General features: G+C 33.4%; 1 protein-coding gene across 34 annotated transcripts in view; it reads left to right on the forward strand.

Moving 5' to 3' along the window:
- LOC106878324 (calcium-activated potassium channel slowpoke) overlaps window positions 1–19,017 on the forward strand; it is a 329,393-nt gene that overhangs the window by 230,859 nt on the left and 79,517 nt on the right. For all 34 annotated transcript variants that reach the window (XR_016240707.1, XM_089347381.1, XM_052978540.2 and 31 more), the window contains one exon: window positions 6,318–6,408. Coding sequence is in view for 33 of the 34 variants with exons in the window: in XM_089347381.1 (XP_089203507.1) it covers window positions 6,318–6,408 (91 nt within the window). In the remaining variant the exon portion in view is untranslated. The remainder of the gene's footprint in view (window positions 1–6,317; window positions 6,409–19,017) is intronic.

The following is a 19,017-nucleotide window of genomic DNA, read 5'->3' on the forward strand; positions in this document are numbered from 1 at the left end:
ACTGAATGGACTAAATATGCTGATGTCTGTTCAATTTATTCTATATTTTAAAATGTGTTATAGTGTTATCCACAGAATAAAGCATGGGCATGTTACATTCAGTCTCCAATATATTCTTTCATTTATATCATATTGTGCATCCTTGATTTTTATCAGTTTATTCTCATCTTCAACTATTTTCTTTCTTTTCTTTTTTCTATACTATTGGGGTTTTTTCTTGCTAATTTCCAATATTTTCACAGAAAGCATGCTAGAAAACTAGTTCCTTTTCTATGTCTGTAACTATATATTGCTGTCAATTTTTTTTCTCTCTCCTTTAATATCAAACATTTCTACATTATAAATAAAACCTACTTCAGCAATTAATGACAGGTAAATGCTATTATTATTATCATTATTATCATTATTATTATTATTATTATTATTATTATTATTATTATTATTATTTAAGGCTGTGATCTGGCAGAATCATTAGCATGCTGAACAAAATGCTTAGAGGCATTTTGTCTGTCTTTACATTCTGGGTTCAAATTCTGCCGAGGTTGACTTTACCGTTCATCTTTTCAGAGTTTATAAAATGAGTAACAGTTGTGTTCTGAGATCAATGTAATCGACTAACACCTTCCCCCAAATTTCAGGCCTTGTGCCTATTGTAGAAAGGATTATTATTATTATTATTATTATTGTTATTATTATTATTATTATTATTATTATTTAAGGCAGTGAGTTAGGAGAATCATTAACATGCCAAAGTGCTTAGCATTTCGTGTCTTTACATTCTGAGCTCAAATTCCACTGGGTTTGACTTTCCTTTCATCTTTTCAGACTCGATAAAATAAGTACCAGTCAAGTACTAAGGTCGATGTAATCAACTAGCCCTCTCCCACAAAATTTCAGGTCGAGTAGCCCATCCCGCTCAAAAGGTCCCTGAATAAGAACTGTTTAAGGATGTTGAATGAAACGCCTATGTTTCCAGAGGTGTATTATTCAAACCCCAAAGACTTCCTCTCAACACATGGCTATGATGCTCCCCAACTACTTCTGCTCATGATCAGAGATGCACACCTTGTCAGCTACCAAGGGAATGTTTAAATGATTACGGTCAGACAACTAACAAGCAATTCTGTGATATTGAGCAGAATATTTGCTGTAGCTCATCTTTTTATACCAAGACAAAACATGTATATGATAACACTTCCAATCAGTTAAGATCAGAAGCCATGAGAGCCAGTGCCTGGTATTGATGTTATTATTATTATTATTATTATTATTATTATTATTATTATTAAGGCAGTGAGCTGGCAGAATTGTTAGCATGCCAAGCAAAATGCTTAGTGGCATTTGGTCCGTCCTTATGTTCTGAGTTCAAATTCTGCTGAGGTCGACTTTGCCTGTCATCCTTTTGGAATCAATAAATTAAGTACCAGTGAAACATTGGGGTTGATACAGTTCTATATTTAAGAGATGAAGAATTATGTACATTATTTACATTTGACAGATATTTGTCCTCCTCTTGTTTCGGCTGATATACCCTCTAGCCTTCATCAGGTGTCTTGGGGAAATTTTGAACCTGGGTTCTCATTCCAAAGGTATTTTTCGATGTTATTATTTATTATTATTATCATTATTATTATTATTATTATTATTATTATTCAGGTCACTGCTTGGAATCAAACTCGGAATCTTGGCATATGGCGTAGTGGTGAAGAGCACAGGCTACAAACCCCAAGATTCCGAGTTCGATTCCAAGCAGTGACCTGAATAATAATAATAATAATAATAATAACAACAACAACAACAACGTTGAAAAATACCTTAGGAATGAGAACCCAGGTTCGAAATTTCCCCAAGACACCTGGTGAAGGCTGGAGGGTATATCAGCCGAAACGTTGCATTAACAACAAACAAGATGAGGACAAATATCCATCAAATGTAAATAATGTAAATAATTGGGGTTGATATAATCAACTAGTCTCCTCCAACCAAATTTCAGGCCTTGTGCCTATCGTAGAAAGGATTGTTATCATTATTATTATTATTATTATTATTATTATTATTATTATTATTATTATTATTATTATTATTATTATATTCTTAGGTTACTGAACTGCAAAATTAGTAAAACAAAGTACAAACTGTCTTGTGGTATTTAGTTACGTCTCTTTGCATTATGAAGTCAACTCCTGGAGAGGTTGACCTTGCTTTTCTTCCTTCATAGGTTGGTAAAATAAAAAAACCAGTCATGTATTGAGGTGGATTTCATAGACTTATATCCCTTCAAAATTTGACCATGTACCTATTTCAAAAACCATTGTTATGCTGTGACTCTACATGAACACACCTTAATTATCAACTAAATTCCAAGTCTACTTGACTAAGTTTCATGTCTCTATAAGAAATGTTTTCTTTATACTTTTCTTTTTTTCTTCTTGTAAATTCTTTTTGTAAACAGACAAAATTTAAAATAAGTTTACATATTTTCTTAATGTAACAGTAACTGCTTGTGTATTTCTAATATTAAATCAATTCTTTTTAAATTATTGGATTTTATATTTTAAATTTGTTGTTTTTTATTTTAATTATTTCATGTGAATTCTTGAATGTAATCAATCTGCAATTTTACTTGATAGTATCATTGAAATAATCAATATTTTCTTATAACTGTTTCTTTTTTCATTGATAATTCTTGAAATTTTTTTAAAGGTAGCATTAACTTCCCATATCAAAATAAAGGCTTTTGTTGTTACCAATGATTTGCTAGGAGATCAAACTTCTAGTCAAATTTCCATCCAATTTGTAGCTATTCATTTCACCTATGTTACTAATCACCATCATCATTTAACGTCCGTTGTCCATGCTGGCATGGGTTAGATGGTTTGACCGGGCTGACATGCTGGAAGGCTGCACCGGATTCCAGTCTGATTTGGCATAGTTTTCTACAGCTGGATGCCCTTCCACCAACCATTCCAAGAGCGTAATGGGTGCTTTTACGTTCCACCATGCACACACATTTGCATGCACATGCATGTGTATGCACACACATGTTAATGTATTTGTATTCATGTATGAGTATTGACTTATCCTGTCTACAATAGGAAAAGAAACCTTCAGATAGTTCAATACCAACCAATGGTTTATAACTTCATCTTTATCTATAACTCCTATGATGATATTGCACTGATACTGCACTTATTGCTCTGTTTTGTTTTTGATCATTTTCACAAAGTATGCTGACACCAGGGTGCTTTTACATGCACCCTGCAAGGGTACCAACTTGCATGATACCGGTATCTGCCACAACTGCGATTTTGCTTGGCTTGATTTTGCACAACATAATGCCAAAGGTCTCAGCCATTGCTTCCTTGAGGCCCAACACTCAAAAGGAACTCAGCCACTTTGCCTCTGTGAAGCCCAATGATCAAAAGGTGTTCTTTACATGCCACCAGTACGGATGCACTTAGCTTGATGGTCCTCTCATCACCAAAGGTCTCGGTCACTAGTCATTGTCTCTGTGAGGCTCAAAGTTCAAAGATCATGCTTCACCACTTCATCTCATGTTTTCCTGGGTCTACCTCTACCACAGGTTCCCTCCACAGTTAAAGATTGGCACTTCTTTACACAGCTGTCCTCATCCATATGTATCACATGACCATACCAGTGCGGTTGTCTCTCTTGCACACCACATCTGATGCCTCTTATGCCTAACTTTTCTCTTAAGTTGCTTACACTCTGTCGAACATGCACACTGACATTGCACAGTCAGCAAAGCATGCTGGCTTCATTTCTTTCAAGGCTACACATGGCCTCGGCTGTCACAGCCCATGTTTCACTGCCATGCAGCACAGCTGTTCACATACAGGTATCAAACAATCTGCCTTTCACTCTGAGAGAGAGGCCCTTTGTTACCATCAGGGGTAGGAGCTCTCTGAACTTTGCCCATCCTAATCTCACAACTACGCTCTTGGAGCATCCGCCTCCACTACTAACTTGGTCACCTAGATAATGGAAGCTATCTGCTACATCTAGCTCCACCCCCCACCCCCCTTGCAGTTGATGGAATCTATTTTCTGCCCATTTTCTATGGGTAGAAAATAGACTCCATCAACTGCCAGGGGAGCAAGCTGAAGCTAAAGCACAAACATATCACAACAATTAATTCTGCCCAAATTCTAAGATCAAAAAGGTTAAGTTTTGCATTAATAAAAATTCCAAATTATAATTATTTGTTATTATAAGTAAAAGTCAAGCAGTTATCAATAAATTCAACTTATGACACTTGCATGAAATTAATAAATTATTTATGCATTGATTGTTATCATTCAGTCCCAGATCAACCCTGATCATACAGACTTGTGGTCAAAAGCATTGAAGCCATAATCACCCCACACACTTTCTTTTCTTTTCTCAGAATAATAGTAATCTCTAAGACTACATTATCCAATGAGTCCTTTATTTAAAATGGTAGGGTATGATTTTAGATAGATGGTTATTTCTGGTTGGCTGACTGATCAAGTAGAGGTTCCTTCGTTGGTTCTTTGTGAATCATTGATTTTTGTGGTTGGACAAATGAAATTTTTGTCTTGTTGAATGTTATTTATAAACAATAGATATTCTGTTACTTTTTCTAAAAAGTGGTTGAATAAAACGGAAATATATCGAATGTTATTCAGATAAGATTAATATCTAAAATCTTCTTAGTTAATCTGGTTTATAGATTTTTCAACTATTGCTCAAAAAGAAACTGATATGATGATGACAACGATGATGATGATGATGATGACTATGACGATGGTGATCTGTTAGAAAGGACTGTCTATATTCAATGTTTAGTTTATGTATTTACCCAATCAACTGTCTGGATTTCATTTCTAGTCTTAACTTTACAACGTTACAAATAATTTTTTTTTTTTTGACATGAGAGGGAATAATAATATTTGATTACAAATAAAATAACTTCTTAATTTTATTTAAGGATCATAAGCATTAGCTCAATATCTAACATGTCTTTTTAATTCCTATGGATATTTTAAAATTGTTTTATGATAGCCTCAAGTTATTTGATCAGAGGTATCTCCAACTCATGTCAGTCAATCAGTTAGTCAAGGATATTGTCTTATGTCTGTTGCTTAGAAATATCACCATCTTGTCAGTCAGGAGTATTGCTACTTCATGTCAGTTGGTCAAAAGTATTGCAATCAGACAACAGTCAGTCAGTGATATCTCCATCTTATATCAGCTGGTCAGACATTGCTATCTCACATCAGTCATTCAAGGATATCTTCAGCTCATATTGGATGAGGTACACATAATGTACACCAACCTGAAAACTCTGTTCCCCCTTTCCTAATATAATTCTTCATTATTATTGCCTATGATCATAACTATGGATCCAGTCAGATGTGATGTCTGATATTGTGACTACTTTCCTGGAGATTAATTGAAAAGGACTTCATAATCAAAGTGTTGCACAATAACATCACTATCATAGCTCATGATGGGCATAAAATTTTGTAGATAATGTTGTTACTTCTTTAACATCTAGCTTTTAATTGTGAACTTTGTGATGTAGTGGAAATTTTCATTACATCACATCTACAACACATTTTACTATTCTCAAAAGGAAGTTTTACCTTTGAGAATATAATGAATATCTTAAGTACCCATTTGTTTTCCCTTATAATGTGTGGTCACTAGAGGTTCAATGCCCAAGTAACCAATCATTTATATTATGGTGAAGTTTATTATTACAACCACAGTATATTATATACAATGGTCTCAATAAGATTTATTCTAAATATAATATCTTCTAAATGCAGGCATGGCTATGTGGTTAAGAAGTTTACTTCCACACTAAATTGCTTCAGTTTCAGTTCTACAATTTAAGCAAGTGTCTTCTACTAATACTACATGAAAACTGTATGTAAGTCTGTTATTTGTGTGTGGCTCTGTGAATATTGACATTCCACAGCTTGTCACTGACTGAGCAAAGCTGTGACATACTTGCATTCCTTATTAACATTATCACTGGTTGTTCTGTACTTTTAAAGACCAGTGGAATGAAGAAAACTCCTTTACCTGAAAAAAAATGGTTGATGATAAGACAACCTTAAGATTCTGCTTCGAATAAGTCCCCTGGCCAATCCATGTCAGCATGGCAATGCAGACATTAAACAAGCAAATGAATAACCATCATTAACCCTAATTTCTTTTAATTTATATTATTGCCTTTGAAAAAAAGACAGGACATACACTGTAAATTTGAGACTTCTATCTCTGTTAAGAATTGATATCTACATAACATATCTTTGCCATTTCAGTTCTATCATCAGTGACAAACATGCCAAACAAGAAAGATAAAGCTGCCGCTAGTCCAGGATCACAAATGAAGAAAATTTCAAACATATCAAAGTAAGAGTGCATACCATTTTCTGTTCATTTTTAATATCCTTTCTTCATAAATACATGTACTTGAAATAAACTGCTCTAAAGAAATAATATCAAAGACTGACTGAAATCATTATAACTCTGTTTAATATTCAACCTAATATTATAACTAAAATTAAATCTGTTTCTAATTTGTCAATATAAATTTCTTTCCAAATTTCCTTCACCGGAATTAATTTGTTACTTAATGAAAAAAAATCAATTAAAAAAATTTTTTAATTCTGCTATTTTTTACCTCAATGGTTGGATACTTTTTTCTATTGCATTTAATTGATTAATTTATTTATGTATTGAACTGCAAGATTTTTTCATTATAGCTAGAAGATATTTTCATTTATTTCCAACAAAAAAGAAAATCAGTAATTTTTTGAAAAAGCCCTATTCTGTATGTGTTTTTTATCACAAAACTTTTATCTAATTATATTCCTCTCATAGATATATGGTTAAATGTTTCATAATACTTATCAAACTCCAACTTCTTTTTATATTTCATGTCATTTATTTTTACAAGTATGTTAACTGTTCTAAATGTTTGTTTGTCTTTCTCCTACAAAATTACATCATCATATGGAGCAGATCAATGTTTCACGAACCCACAGGTTTAGATATTTTAAAGCTACAACTATATTTTAATGTATATTTATATATATATATGTATGCATGTATATATATATATATATATATATATATATATACACACACACATATATTGAACTCATGACCTTCTGCGTGTAAAGCAGATGTGATAACCACATATGTATATGTATGTATGTATTGCTGCAGCTCTCAAGCTGAAACTTGTGAAAGAGTATATATATGTATGCTTGGGAGTGTGTGTGTATGTGTGTGTAAATATATATATATATATATATATATATATATATATACACATATATATTTTTTTAAATGTATGTATATACATGTATGCAGATATATATATGTATCTTGCACTTTATCTTCTAAAGAGAATGCAGCAACTCAGCAGCACAGAGCTATCAAAATCTATGCTAGCTGATACTTTACTTTGCTCTTATTTATAGCAAACAATATTGTCTCAGTATTGCACCTGCTTGCATATCATGCATTGTTATATCAACCAATCAAAACAGCTGTAATGATACTGACTGATTACTTCAAATAAATTGTATACAGAATTTTCTTATAAATGCATTTTTTATACCTATTATCGTTTGTCTGTCCTGTTATTTGTTTCTATGTGTGTATGTGTTGTTCCTTTTCTCTTTTTAATTTAGAATAAATTTTGACCAGCCACTTACTTGGTAGCAAGGTTGTGAAGGAAAACATCTTGTTTTGTTCATCGTCCTTTAAATCTTAAGAAGGTCTTGCAAATTTTTATAGTCCCAGATATCATGGTCATTTGTAGTGTGTGAATTAAGAATTTGTGTTCTCTCCCCCAAAATCCAAGTATAGCCATGCTTTGTTCCAGAAGGGTTGGTATGTATCTTGTTGTTCCAATAACAGTAGATATGAAGCTGAAAGTGTATCTTGTACACTGGGTTTGTCCACTTTCTCTTGTATTTTTCTAATTACATTGATGTTCTGAGAGCAGCTGATTTCCACAACAGAACATACCTTTTCCTTATGGTTTCACACAACAATTTCTGGTCGGTGGTGGCTGTTTTAATTTCTGAGTGCCACCAATATCCCTTTGACCCATTGGTCTCAATATAGTCAACTTTGTCTGTAGGTGTTTTCTTTTTTGTTACCCTGTTTCAGACTGTTCTGGCCACTGCATCTTCCATATCTGGAAGAAACTTCTCTCACAGTTGGCAATAATGTGGCTGATGTCTTCTGTCTTGGTCCTGCACAGCCTACATTTGTTGTCTGTCAATGTAGATACTTGGTGGGGATTTCTTGTTCTTGAATTACATGGAGGTAGCCTTCAAAATGGGACATCATAAACTCGTCAGTATTCCATGCCAAGCTTTTGACATGATCAGCCCCTTCTCTGGTTTTTCATGCCAAGTACCCATGTACTATCTTCCCCAGTGAACTGGTCCATTTTTTATTTTATTTTGTTCACATAAATAGATTTTACCAATATTCCTTCGGGAGAGACCTGTATCAGCTTTTATTTCATACTTCCCCTCAAGTTCATTAGCTATCCTATTTATGTTGTTGATTTCATGGTCACATACTTGGTCAAGATAGTTATTGGTCTCTTTCTCCTGCTGCAGATGTTGTTTCAGTATCACAATATGTGCTTCATATGACATCAATACAGGTTTGAGGCCACAGCTGCCATCCTTGTGTGGGAAGTATATCTTCTTTATGTATGCATACATGTATAAATATATATATATGGATGCATATGCATATGTGTATGGATACACTTTTACTACACTTTGATCTTAGCCAAAAGGTCAGTATATATATTGTATACATAGGCGTAGGAGTGGCTGTGTGGTAAGTAGCTTGCTTACCAACCACATGGTCCCGGGTTCAGTCCCACTGCGTGGCATCTTGGGCAAGTGTCTTCTACTATAGCCTCGGGCCGACCAAAGCCTTGTGAGTGTATTTGGTAGACGGAAACTGAAAGAAGCCTGTCGTATATATGTATATATATATATGTGTGTGTGTGTATGTGTTTGTATGTCTGTGTTTGTCCCCCAACATCGCTTGACAACCGATGCTGGTGTGTTCATGTCCCCGTAACTTAGCGGTTCGGCAAAAGAGACCGATAGAATAAGTACTAGGTTTCCAAAGAATAAGTCCTGGGGTCGATTTGCTCAACTAAAGGCGGTGCTCCAGCATGGCCACAGTCAAAAGACTGAAACAAGTAAAAGAGTAATACATATACATGTGTATGTATATGCATGTTCATGTATATCTGCATACATATGTGTGCATATATATATATATATAGGATCATTTGTAAAAAACATAAATCCAAAAGAAGCACACTCTAAGATGTAGAGAAGTATATATTAAAAATGGGGAAGGCTGGTTTACGTGATTGCTTTTGGTTTCCCATCCATAAAGGGTTTAGCTTTATGGCTTATCGTCAGATTCCAAAAACCTGTTGGCTCATGACCTCTTAAGATATATGGAGGTCATGGGCCAAAGGGTTTTTGGGTTCTGACGATACATCATAAAGCTAAACCCTTTATGGATGGGAAACCTAAAGTAATCCCATAAGCTGGCCTTCCCCACTTTTAATATATGTATATAATCACATTATTTCTTTAAGTGTGTTATATTTCTTGGTGTATTTAGACTCATACTTAAATATTCATCTGTGGAAAGCTTTCAGCTTCCAAATAACCAAAGAACTTCCATATCTAAAGAGCCGTGGTTAAATTTATTGAACATTGGTCTAAATATAATTTAAGGTGTGTGTGTCTTTGTGTGCGCACACATGTTAGTATTTGTATTCACGTATGAGCATTGACTTATCCTGTTTACTGTCTACAGTTGGAAAAAAACCTTCATATAGTTCAATAACCAACCAGTGATTTACAACTTCATCTTTATCTATATCTCCTATGATGATTTTGTACTGATACTGTGCTTATTACTCTGTTTTGTTTTTAATCATTTTAACAAAGTATGCTGACACCTGCCAAATGAATCTCATAATTTTTAAAGAAAAACATGTTTGTCTTTGCATATAGTTTTTAAATATATCATATAAAATCCACATACACACACATAAAATATGAGAGATGGAAAATGGAATTCACAAGACTCTTTATTCAGAATTACTATGATCGTTTCAACTCATCATGCATGGTACCTTACAGGTAACTTGCTGTAAAAACATTTGTCATGCATCATAAGTGCAAATGCATCTCTTCAGATACCTTGTATTTTTATTTGCCATTTCACTTATTTCTATAAGAATACATTTTCTTAAGTTCCTTATAGAAATAGATAGTATACTACACGTTCCAAAATGTATTGTTATAGAAATAAACAAGACAGCAAGTAAAAAAAATAATGTACTCTTTGAAAAGTCACCTGAAGAGATGCATCTGCACCTATGATGCATGACAATTGTTTATACAGCATCTCACCAGTAAGGTACTGGTGTGGGAGGGGTTGAAATGATCATAGTGTTTCTGAATAAAGAGTCTCATGAATTCCATTTTCTATCTCTTATATTTTATATAAACTCTACAGACACAAAGGAATTCCTGAAGTTAATCCAATGGCATATACCTCCATATTCTTGTTGACATCAGGTGGTCAAATATTGTGGATGGGCTTTAAACAGCATACTATAAGGTGTATACCTGAATATAAAATTATTAATATATATATATATATATATATATATATATATATATATATATATATATATATATATATATATATATATAACTATGTATATGTACAGTTATGGTTTTATGAAACAGATCATTGAATTGTTTAATATATGAGGTGAGAGTTCCTAAGATCATTTATGAGAATTTTGAGTCACATTGAGTACTAAGTAGTTCCAAAATGTTTATAGGGATACTGTCTTGCTATCATGAAGAAACAGATGATGATGATGCACCAGTAACAGTGGTGCTGATGATGATGGGGAGGAGAAGGATAAAGAAATCATTTATTGTTCATCATAAAATATGGCCAAGAAATAGCGAATAGTTATTTAGCCAGACTGAAGTTGGACAAAATTTGGTAGAAGTTTTATTGCTTAGATAGCAATATGAAATCATTTCAGAAAAAGTTAAAATTCTTTAAAAATGTTCTTGTAATTTTGCTATTAATGTAATTACTTTCCGTATTGTAATTTTCAATCAAGATATGGAGGGAAGATTATGATTACTGCTGTTGTTGTTATCATTCTTGTTGTATAGCTCTAGATCAACCTTGATCAAGTAAATTTATAATTAAAATCTTCCATTTTCTTTAATATCTAGTATTGTATTATCTAGTATTGTATTATCAAGTAACCTCTCATTACAAGGATTGGCTGAAAAGTTTACAGGCTGACCAAGATTCTCTCATGGAATGTGACCAAATGAGGTTTATTTTTCAACATAGTCCCCCTTGAAGTTCACACACTTCTTCCAACAGTGTTGTAGTGCGTGGATCCCATTAGTGAAGAAGCTTTCATCTTAACAGATATGATATCATCATCACTGTAATACTGGTTCCCATTCAAGCGTTTTTCCATGCTGGGGAACACATGATAGTCAGATGGGGCCAAATCAGGAGAATAGGGAGGATGGTCAACCAGTTCAAAGCCACAATCACACACAACAGCCATTGAAAGCAAGGATTTGTGTGCTGGAGCATTGTCCTGATTAAAAAAGACCCCTTTCGTCAGTTTTCCTGGATGTTTGGTCTTGGTAGCCTTTTGTAACTGCCTCAACAAGTTGGTATAGCACTTTCCATTGATGGTGTGGCCCTTTTGTAAATAGTCAATAAATACAAAGCCTTTTGCACCCCAAAATTATGAGGCCATTGCCTTCAGCAGGGAAGGTGCAGATGAAACGATCTTGGCCTTCTTTGGAGCAGATGGGGAGGGGTGTTTCCACTGCATGGGTTATCTCTTTGTCTTTGGCTCAAATTAATGAATCCAACACTCATCCTTGGTTAGGAAACCAGCTGGATCTGTCTGAAATAAAGTCAGACTTTCTCATGATGTGATCAGCTTGGTGTGCTTTTGATCAGGTGTCAGAAGAGGTGGCACCCACCAAGCAGAAATCTTTGTCATGCCAAGTTCATCATGCATAATATTTACAACTCTCTCATGGAATACAATAATAGCATTGGCTACTTGATTTATAGCCAGTCACCTGTCGTCCATCACCATGTGGTGAGCATAATCAATGTTTTCCTTGGTGGTGGCAGTTTTAAGACAGCCAGACCTTGGGTCATCTCCAAAACTTTCCCTTCCCTTCTTAAATTCAATTGCCCACTTTTGTGCTTTTGATAAAGCTGGAGCATCATCCCCATATAAAGTAACCATGTCAGCATGAATGTCCTTGAGGGCTAAACCCCTTTTTCTGCAAATACTTGATAACACCATAATGCCAAATTTTGTCCATTTTCAAGAGAAGTTGCTACTAGTTACTTTTGAAGTGTTCTTTGAAGAGTCAGATGTCAGTTTACCTAGAAAGAAACAATGCAGATATTAATAAAAAGAGTTTGAAATGCAAGTTTTCACAGCTCCAGCATTACTCCTTCATAGTGAGCCTATGAACTTTTCAGCCCACCCTCATAGCTTCTGTGTTGCTATCGTTTATCCATTACTTGTTTCATACTGGGGGCCTGCCTTGAAGAATTTGTAATCCAAGGAATCAACCCCAGCACTTAGTTTCTTTTAAGACTAGTACTTATTCTCTCGGTCTCTTTTCCTGAACCACTAAGTTATGTGGACACACACACACCACACACACATGCATGCACACGCGTGTGTATACAAAAAGTTTCTTTTTGTCTCCATCTACCAAATCCACTCATAAGGCTTTGGTCAGCCTGAAGCTTTTGTAGAAGACACTTACCCAAGGTGCCATACAGTGGGACTGAACTTAAAACCATGTGGTTGTGAAGCAAACTTTATACTACACAGCTACAAATTATAGCAAAAAATAGAATAGCAAAGAAAAAATCGAATCAAGTAAGCAACTACATACAGAGGAAGTCTTACTTATTGAAGAATAATCTCTAAACAAGTATATATTTCAAAATAACATGTGTCCACCATTAGAAATATTTTAGTATTTAAACCAGCAAATTAAAGAACAGGATTAGGGATGAGCCAATGAAGAAGCTCTTATTCAGCCCTTAAGTCCTGCTAGAAATAGCAGACAAAACATTCTAAAATCATTTTTAAAATTGTAGAACACATTGATTGATCATGTTTTTGATCTACAATCTGTGTAAACTAGGCTGACCTTGGTCTACATGACAACATTAGGAATGAGTAAAGCTCAGAACATGATCATAATAGACCAGGTGAACATTCTTTCAAGTTATACCTTTCCATCTTAGAACAGAATCCTAGATAGTATAAGTTCAATCCAGTGTAAATTTTTTCCTTCTCTAATTTCTCTTGCTGAATGACCATCATCTGAAATGTTGAATTCTCTGGTTTCTTTCTTGTAGTGTAAAATTAATTATCATACACTCTTATTTGTTTTTGTTATTTTTGTTCCTGAAACCTTTTGGCTTGTTCTAGATACACACAATGATAAGGTAGTTAAGGCTGGAAAGACTTTGAGCATAATTCTGCTTGACCAGGGCTTACCTGGGACTAAATAACAACTTTGCTCTGAGGAATACAATTTTATTAACTTAGTTATTCAGTGGAATGTAAGGGTTACATTTATAGATAAGGTGGTTATGATATTACTCTCAGCAGTGAATGATAAATATAGCCACTGATCAATAGGAAATAATTTTCAGAAATATGTAGTGTGTGACTATTTTTGCTGTTATGAGACAGTGGCTTATAGCTAAGGTTTTTGGATTGCTAACATCATCATCTTTCCTAGCCATCATGTTGTGCTCTGAAGCAAAGTATAGAACTCTATTTGCCTCAGTTAACATAACAAAGTATTTAGCATTTAGCAGCATGAAAGGTATCCAATCGTAAAAACATTTTGCTGATAATAAATCCAACAAGGGGGTTTGTGTATACTCATAAGTTAATGAGACGTCTATGAGATTGATCAACCACTCATAATAACAGTTAAGTCTCTAAACATTGTAGGGTAGGATTTGAGAAATCACACCCTGCTCTCTTAAAAAAGACAAGATGTATTTGATAATGTTCCAGATACATTGTTTGAAAATAAGAACTTGAGATGGTTACTGCTGCTTTAACTTTGATCATTGTTTTGTTTAGTTATGGCTGGCTTGTAACTACTCAAACAAAAATATCCAACCTCACACATCATATTTATAGAAGAATAAGGAGTGGGAATGAATCAGTAATAGAACATTAACAATAATATTTCTTTGTATTTAAATTGTAAACTGTTTGAAAGCAAGCCAGAAATACTATATTTATCTGGGAAACATGACTAGTGCACAATATGAAAAAACAAAGACAATGTGTGTCCTAAAAGCATTGACAAGATAAACTCTGAACTTGTCAAGCCTATGCCAATATAAAAACAGAACTGACATAGATGGATGATGACACAGTGAATATTTCTTCTTTCATGTTTTAATTCTGTAGATCTGTTTAGATGTTGATGGCTATTTTATTTCTTCTTTTGTATTATTTGAACAATTTTCCAATCATACAAGCAATTACTTTTGTGGAATTGTCATCCTTGATAGAACAAATAAGTTTTATTCTTGTTTTATATCTATTTTTATATGGAAAAATAAAGCCTAGCAAATGAGAAAGATTTAGCAGCTTTCATCACAATTTGACAGATCTCGTAATTTCTTCCATGACCTCTGTCACTGACAATACTTTCAGCTTTTTGGACTTCTACTCTGCTATGTTCTGAAGGGAATCAGACAGAATGTTAACTGACCAAATTCTTAATGCAAATATTTCTTTTAGATTCAACTTTAGCTCATAAACTTTCAATATTACATAGAACAGATATATTTTTTTAACAACATAATCCATCTGTTAGTTTTAAATATATATACATATTTACATTCTATATGCATTTTTGAATCATCAAACTTTTTTTCCTTCTTCTTTGGAATTTTGTATCTATTTTTGTTTTTGTATGGCTATTGCTGTTTGTAATTGTAAATGATGTTAGCTTTATTATTTAAAATATTTTTATATCTTTCTTGTTTCCTGTATATTTCCGTGTTGTCTATTTAATATTAACAATATTTTACCTGTCTGAATATTGTTCTTTCTTCTTCTCATATGCATTTCTTTGCTAAAATATTTGTGTTGTTCTAGTATATATATATCAGTGCTGATCTCAGTTTGAAAGATTTTGTAGTAGAGCTAACCACCATTTCATTGTCAGCTACATAGACCTGCATTTAATGTCCACTTAATCATTCTGAGAGTGGCTCAAGATGAATGATAGAATTAGACTATAATCATACTATAATTTTTGCTCAATCAAGTGTGGTAAAATAGATCTCAGAATTTTTTCTCAGTGGTAGAAAAACTGTCTTACTAACTGGTTCCAAGCATCATTATAACAGAATATTGTTTCACAAGTAGAGTATTCTTAATCACAGAAAGCACTACAAAGTTTGATATGACTTGCATTTTTCCCTAGACCAATATTGATTGTAAAGCCTGTGGTCAAGAATAAAACAGTTTAGTTATTAATATTTCTTAAATATTGTGTAATTCTGCATTGTGTCAGCATGTTTTGTATCATATCAAAGTATTCCTGATAAATTAATCAATATAACTAACCTTTTCGCACTGATCCTGTCAGTCCTTCAATGTGTTTTGTAGATTATAAAGGAGATATAAACCATAAGTACAACTCTAAACAAATAGTAATCTATACAGCATTGACCCAAAGTACCCAAACATTGACCAGCTCTCAGCTGATAATAATGAAATGATAATTTCTTAATTATACAAGTATTATGAGAATAATATTGACAGATGAATAAGGCCATGCCACCCTCATCTTACCACAAATAAATTAATAATTCTGTACTACTTGAAAATCTTTAGTCAGATCTAGTCAGAATAGGTTTATAAATTTGTGATGATTTATTAAATTTTAGAGATGTCCTTATCTGGTAAGTGATTTCATTTGAGACCATTGGTAAGTGATTTAATCTGAGACCATAAATTAAAACTAAAGAAATTACAATATGGAAGGCATATATTAGTCATTCAAAAACACACAAAATCTGTTATTTTCATTTTAACATTTATTATTTGGTGTCAAAATTTTCATCACACTAACTGTGACCTGGTCACTGACACAATTCCACACTTCCAGTTTGCAGTGAGTGCAACGAAAATTTTGATACCAAATGATAAAATATTTTAGTATAGTTAACAGTTTTTATGTGTTTTTGAATGATTATGTGTCTTCTATTCATTAAATGTTTGTAAGCAAACAACATATCCAGTACACCTAAACTGTACAGGTTTTGAGTTGTCTATAACCATTCTGCATGTTTTCACATACTGTCAGGGGGTTATGAAAGATGCAGAGAGGCAGTCAAATAAAATGACATTCTAATAGTGAGTGCAGTAGTTTTCATATACCAAGATGGTTGTATAGCATCCACATTGAGAATATTCAAGAAAAACACCAGACAGTAAAAGATGGTTTTAATTCAAATGTGTTCCACTCATTTGTTTCTGAAGATGGATATATCTTAGAGTTTGTAAGCACAAATGGAATCTATCATTATTAATCAACTATTAGATTTTAATTCAAATGTTGAATCCTTGAAGGAAATCTATTTTAAGAGAGTCCAGTTTCAGAGAGATATACATATATAATATTTTGTATAAAGGTAGATTAACTCAGTTGAATCAATGGCCATCCAATAATATGTACATTCACATGTTAAATATATGTATGTTTTGTAGCATGTTTCCGTTTCATTTACATGAAATGCAGAAGAAATAAATAACCTTCATCTCCACAGCTTCAAAGTTTGTGGCAGTATGCCAGTGGAGGCAACTGGTACAGGTGGCAACATACTATTGTGCTGGGCAAGAAGCCATGATGTAGGGCAAACATCTGGAATGATAATTTATGGCCTGGACATGCATCAAGTTAGGTGGTGCTGCAATATCTGGTGAACCCCTCAGCCAGTTTGGCAATCTCCTGCATTCTCATACAAGCTAAGCTGTCATGACTTTATTTTGCCTCTAGGCTTCTTGTGTGAGAGCAAGAGAGTGAGTCTGATGTGCATGCAGCTCTTTCTTGCTTTAAAGAAACCTTGCACTACTCAAACGTCTGCATCTAGTGAATAAAATTGTGTGGCACATACTTGACAGACCACCAACTAAATATCAAATAGTTTTGTTGTTGAGGTTGTACTGTTCCACACACTTTCCACATTAAAATACCACCACTTCCATAGTTTTAGGCACAAGAAAGGTATGGTGTAGGTGGGAGTAGTTGTGGTTTTCTGCTCCCCATCACACACACACACACAACTGCATCTCTTGTTAAAGTACCATACAGCTAGCCATGGTCTTCATTGATCATCAATGGCTGAAGCCATTTGGAGTCACAGATGGTAGACCTTTCATTGAAGCAGTGGAAGAATCACACTTTTGTGACAAATACTGCTACCTCCTTAACTTTTTAGCTTTAGATGTGTGAAAGGTGGAGTATATTTAGGAGTTGTTGTAGTTCTCTGGTCTCTTGCACGATGCATCCCAGCTGAGGTTCTGTGCAGCTGAAGTCATTTTCTTCAGTGATCACCAATAGACATATCTTAAAATATTAGATATTTTTGTTTCCTTCTTTATTTCTTTCTTCATTATTTTATTTATTAATTAAATTTTGGCAGTTACTTGATCATTGCCAAATCTTATGGATGAACCATTATATATATGTGTACATATATATCACACATACATACTTACATATATACATGTGTGTGTGTAAATTAAAAGTAAAAGATTTTAAAATACAAGCAATAACTTCCAAGTTGAAGTAAAAAAAAATTAATAGCCAAATAGATCAGGTTGACACAAGATACATCCAGTTTAAGGGTGTCAGGTTATGACTATATTAAGCAATAAAAAAATTTTAAACTACATTGATAATAAGTTCAAGGTTATTTGGGTTACAGCCCGATTGAGGTAGTTAAAGTAGACCATAAGGTTCCATAAGAGGAGTTATTGTCAAGGTTTAACAAAGATGATGAACTTCAAGTATAGATTTATAGTGTGAAACAAATATATATGTGATAAATAGATACCAACAACAATACACAAGAATAGTTACCAATATACAAACACTCTGCTGCAGATTTATCGACACCCATAACACACTTGCACAGAGAATACAACTGACTGTATACTTACAATTAGACACCTAATGTATACACAAATATACATTATATAACCCAGTATATAAAATATATAAATAAACAAGCAAATAATGCATACACACATGCATAACTGATATGATGATAGCAGGTGACTCAATTATACAAAACTTAATTGAAACAATGACAGTTATTCGATATCTCGCAAAACTACTCTGAATTACTCTATCCACTTACTCCACTTACTAAATTAAAAAATACTACAACAATACCGTGAGCTCATAATAATATGAGATACAATACATTATTTTGTTGATAATATGTTATCAGTATCAATAAGTAAAAATGCTGTAATATTAATGATATGCAAACTAAACAATGGTTAAAATAATACTCATAGTAGCAACAGATCATCATTCTAGCATTTGTTCAAATTAACATTGGACATGCTTGGAATAAAAGAGAATTTATACAGGTTAAAAAGTATGTATGTTCAGCTAATATATTTTAGGTGTAGATAAAATCACTTAGGTTATTTATACTAGTATTTATGTGACAGTCATTTGAATTGTAATATGAAAACATATTGTTTGTAGGTCCATTTATGGTACCATCACCCTTCACATGCCTGATTTAGTATAAATCACTTAGTTCATGATACTTGGAATTAGATTTTAA

This window comes from Octopus bimaculoides, chromosome 2 (assembly GCF_046866305.1).
Source record: "Octopus bimaculoides isolate indiv1 chromosome 2, ASM4686630v1, whole genome shotgun sequence".
NCBI classification, from domain to species: Eukaryota; Metazoa; Mollusca; class Cephalopoda; order Octopoda; family Octopodidae; genus Octopus; species Octopus bimaculoides.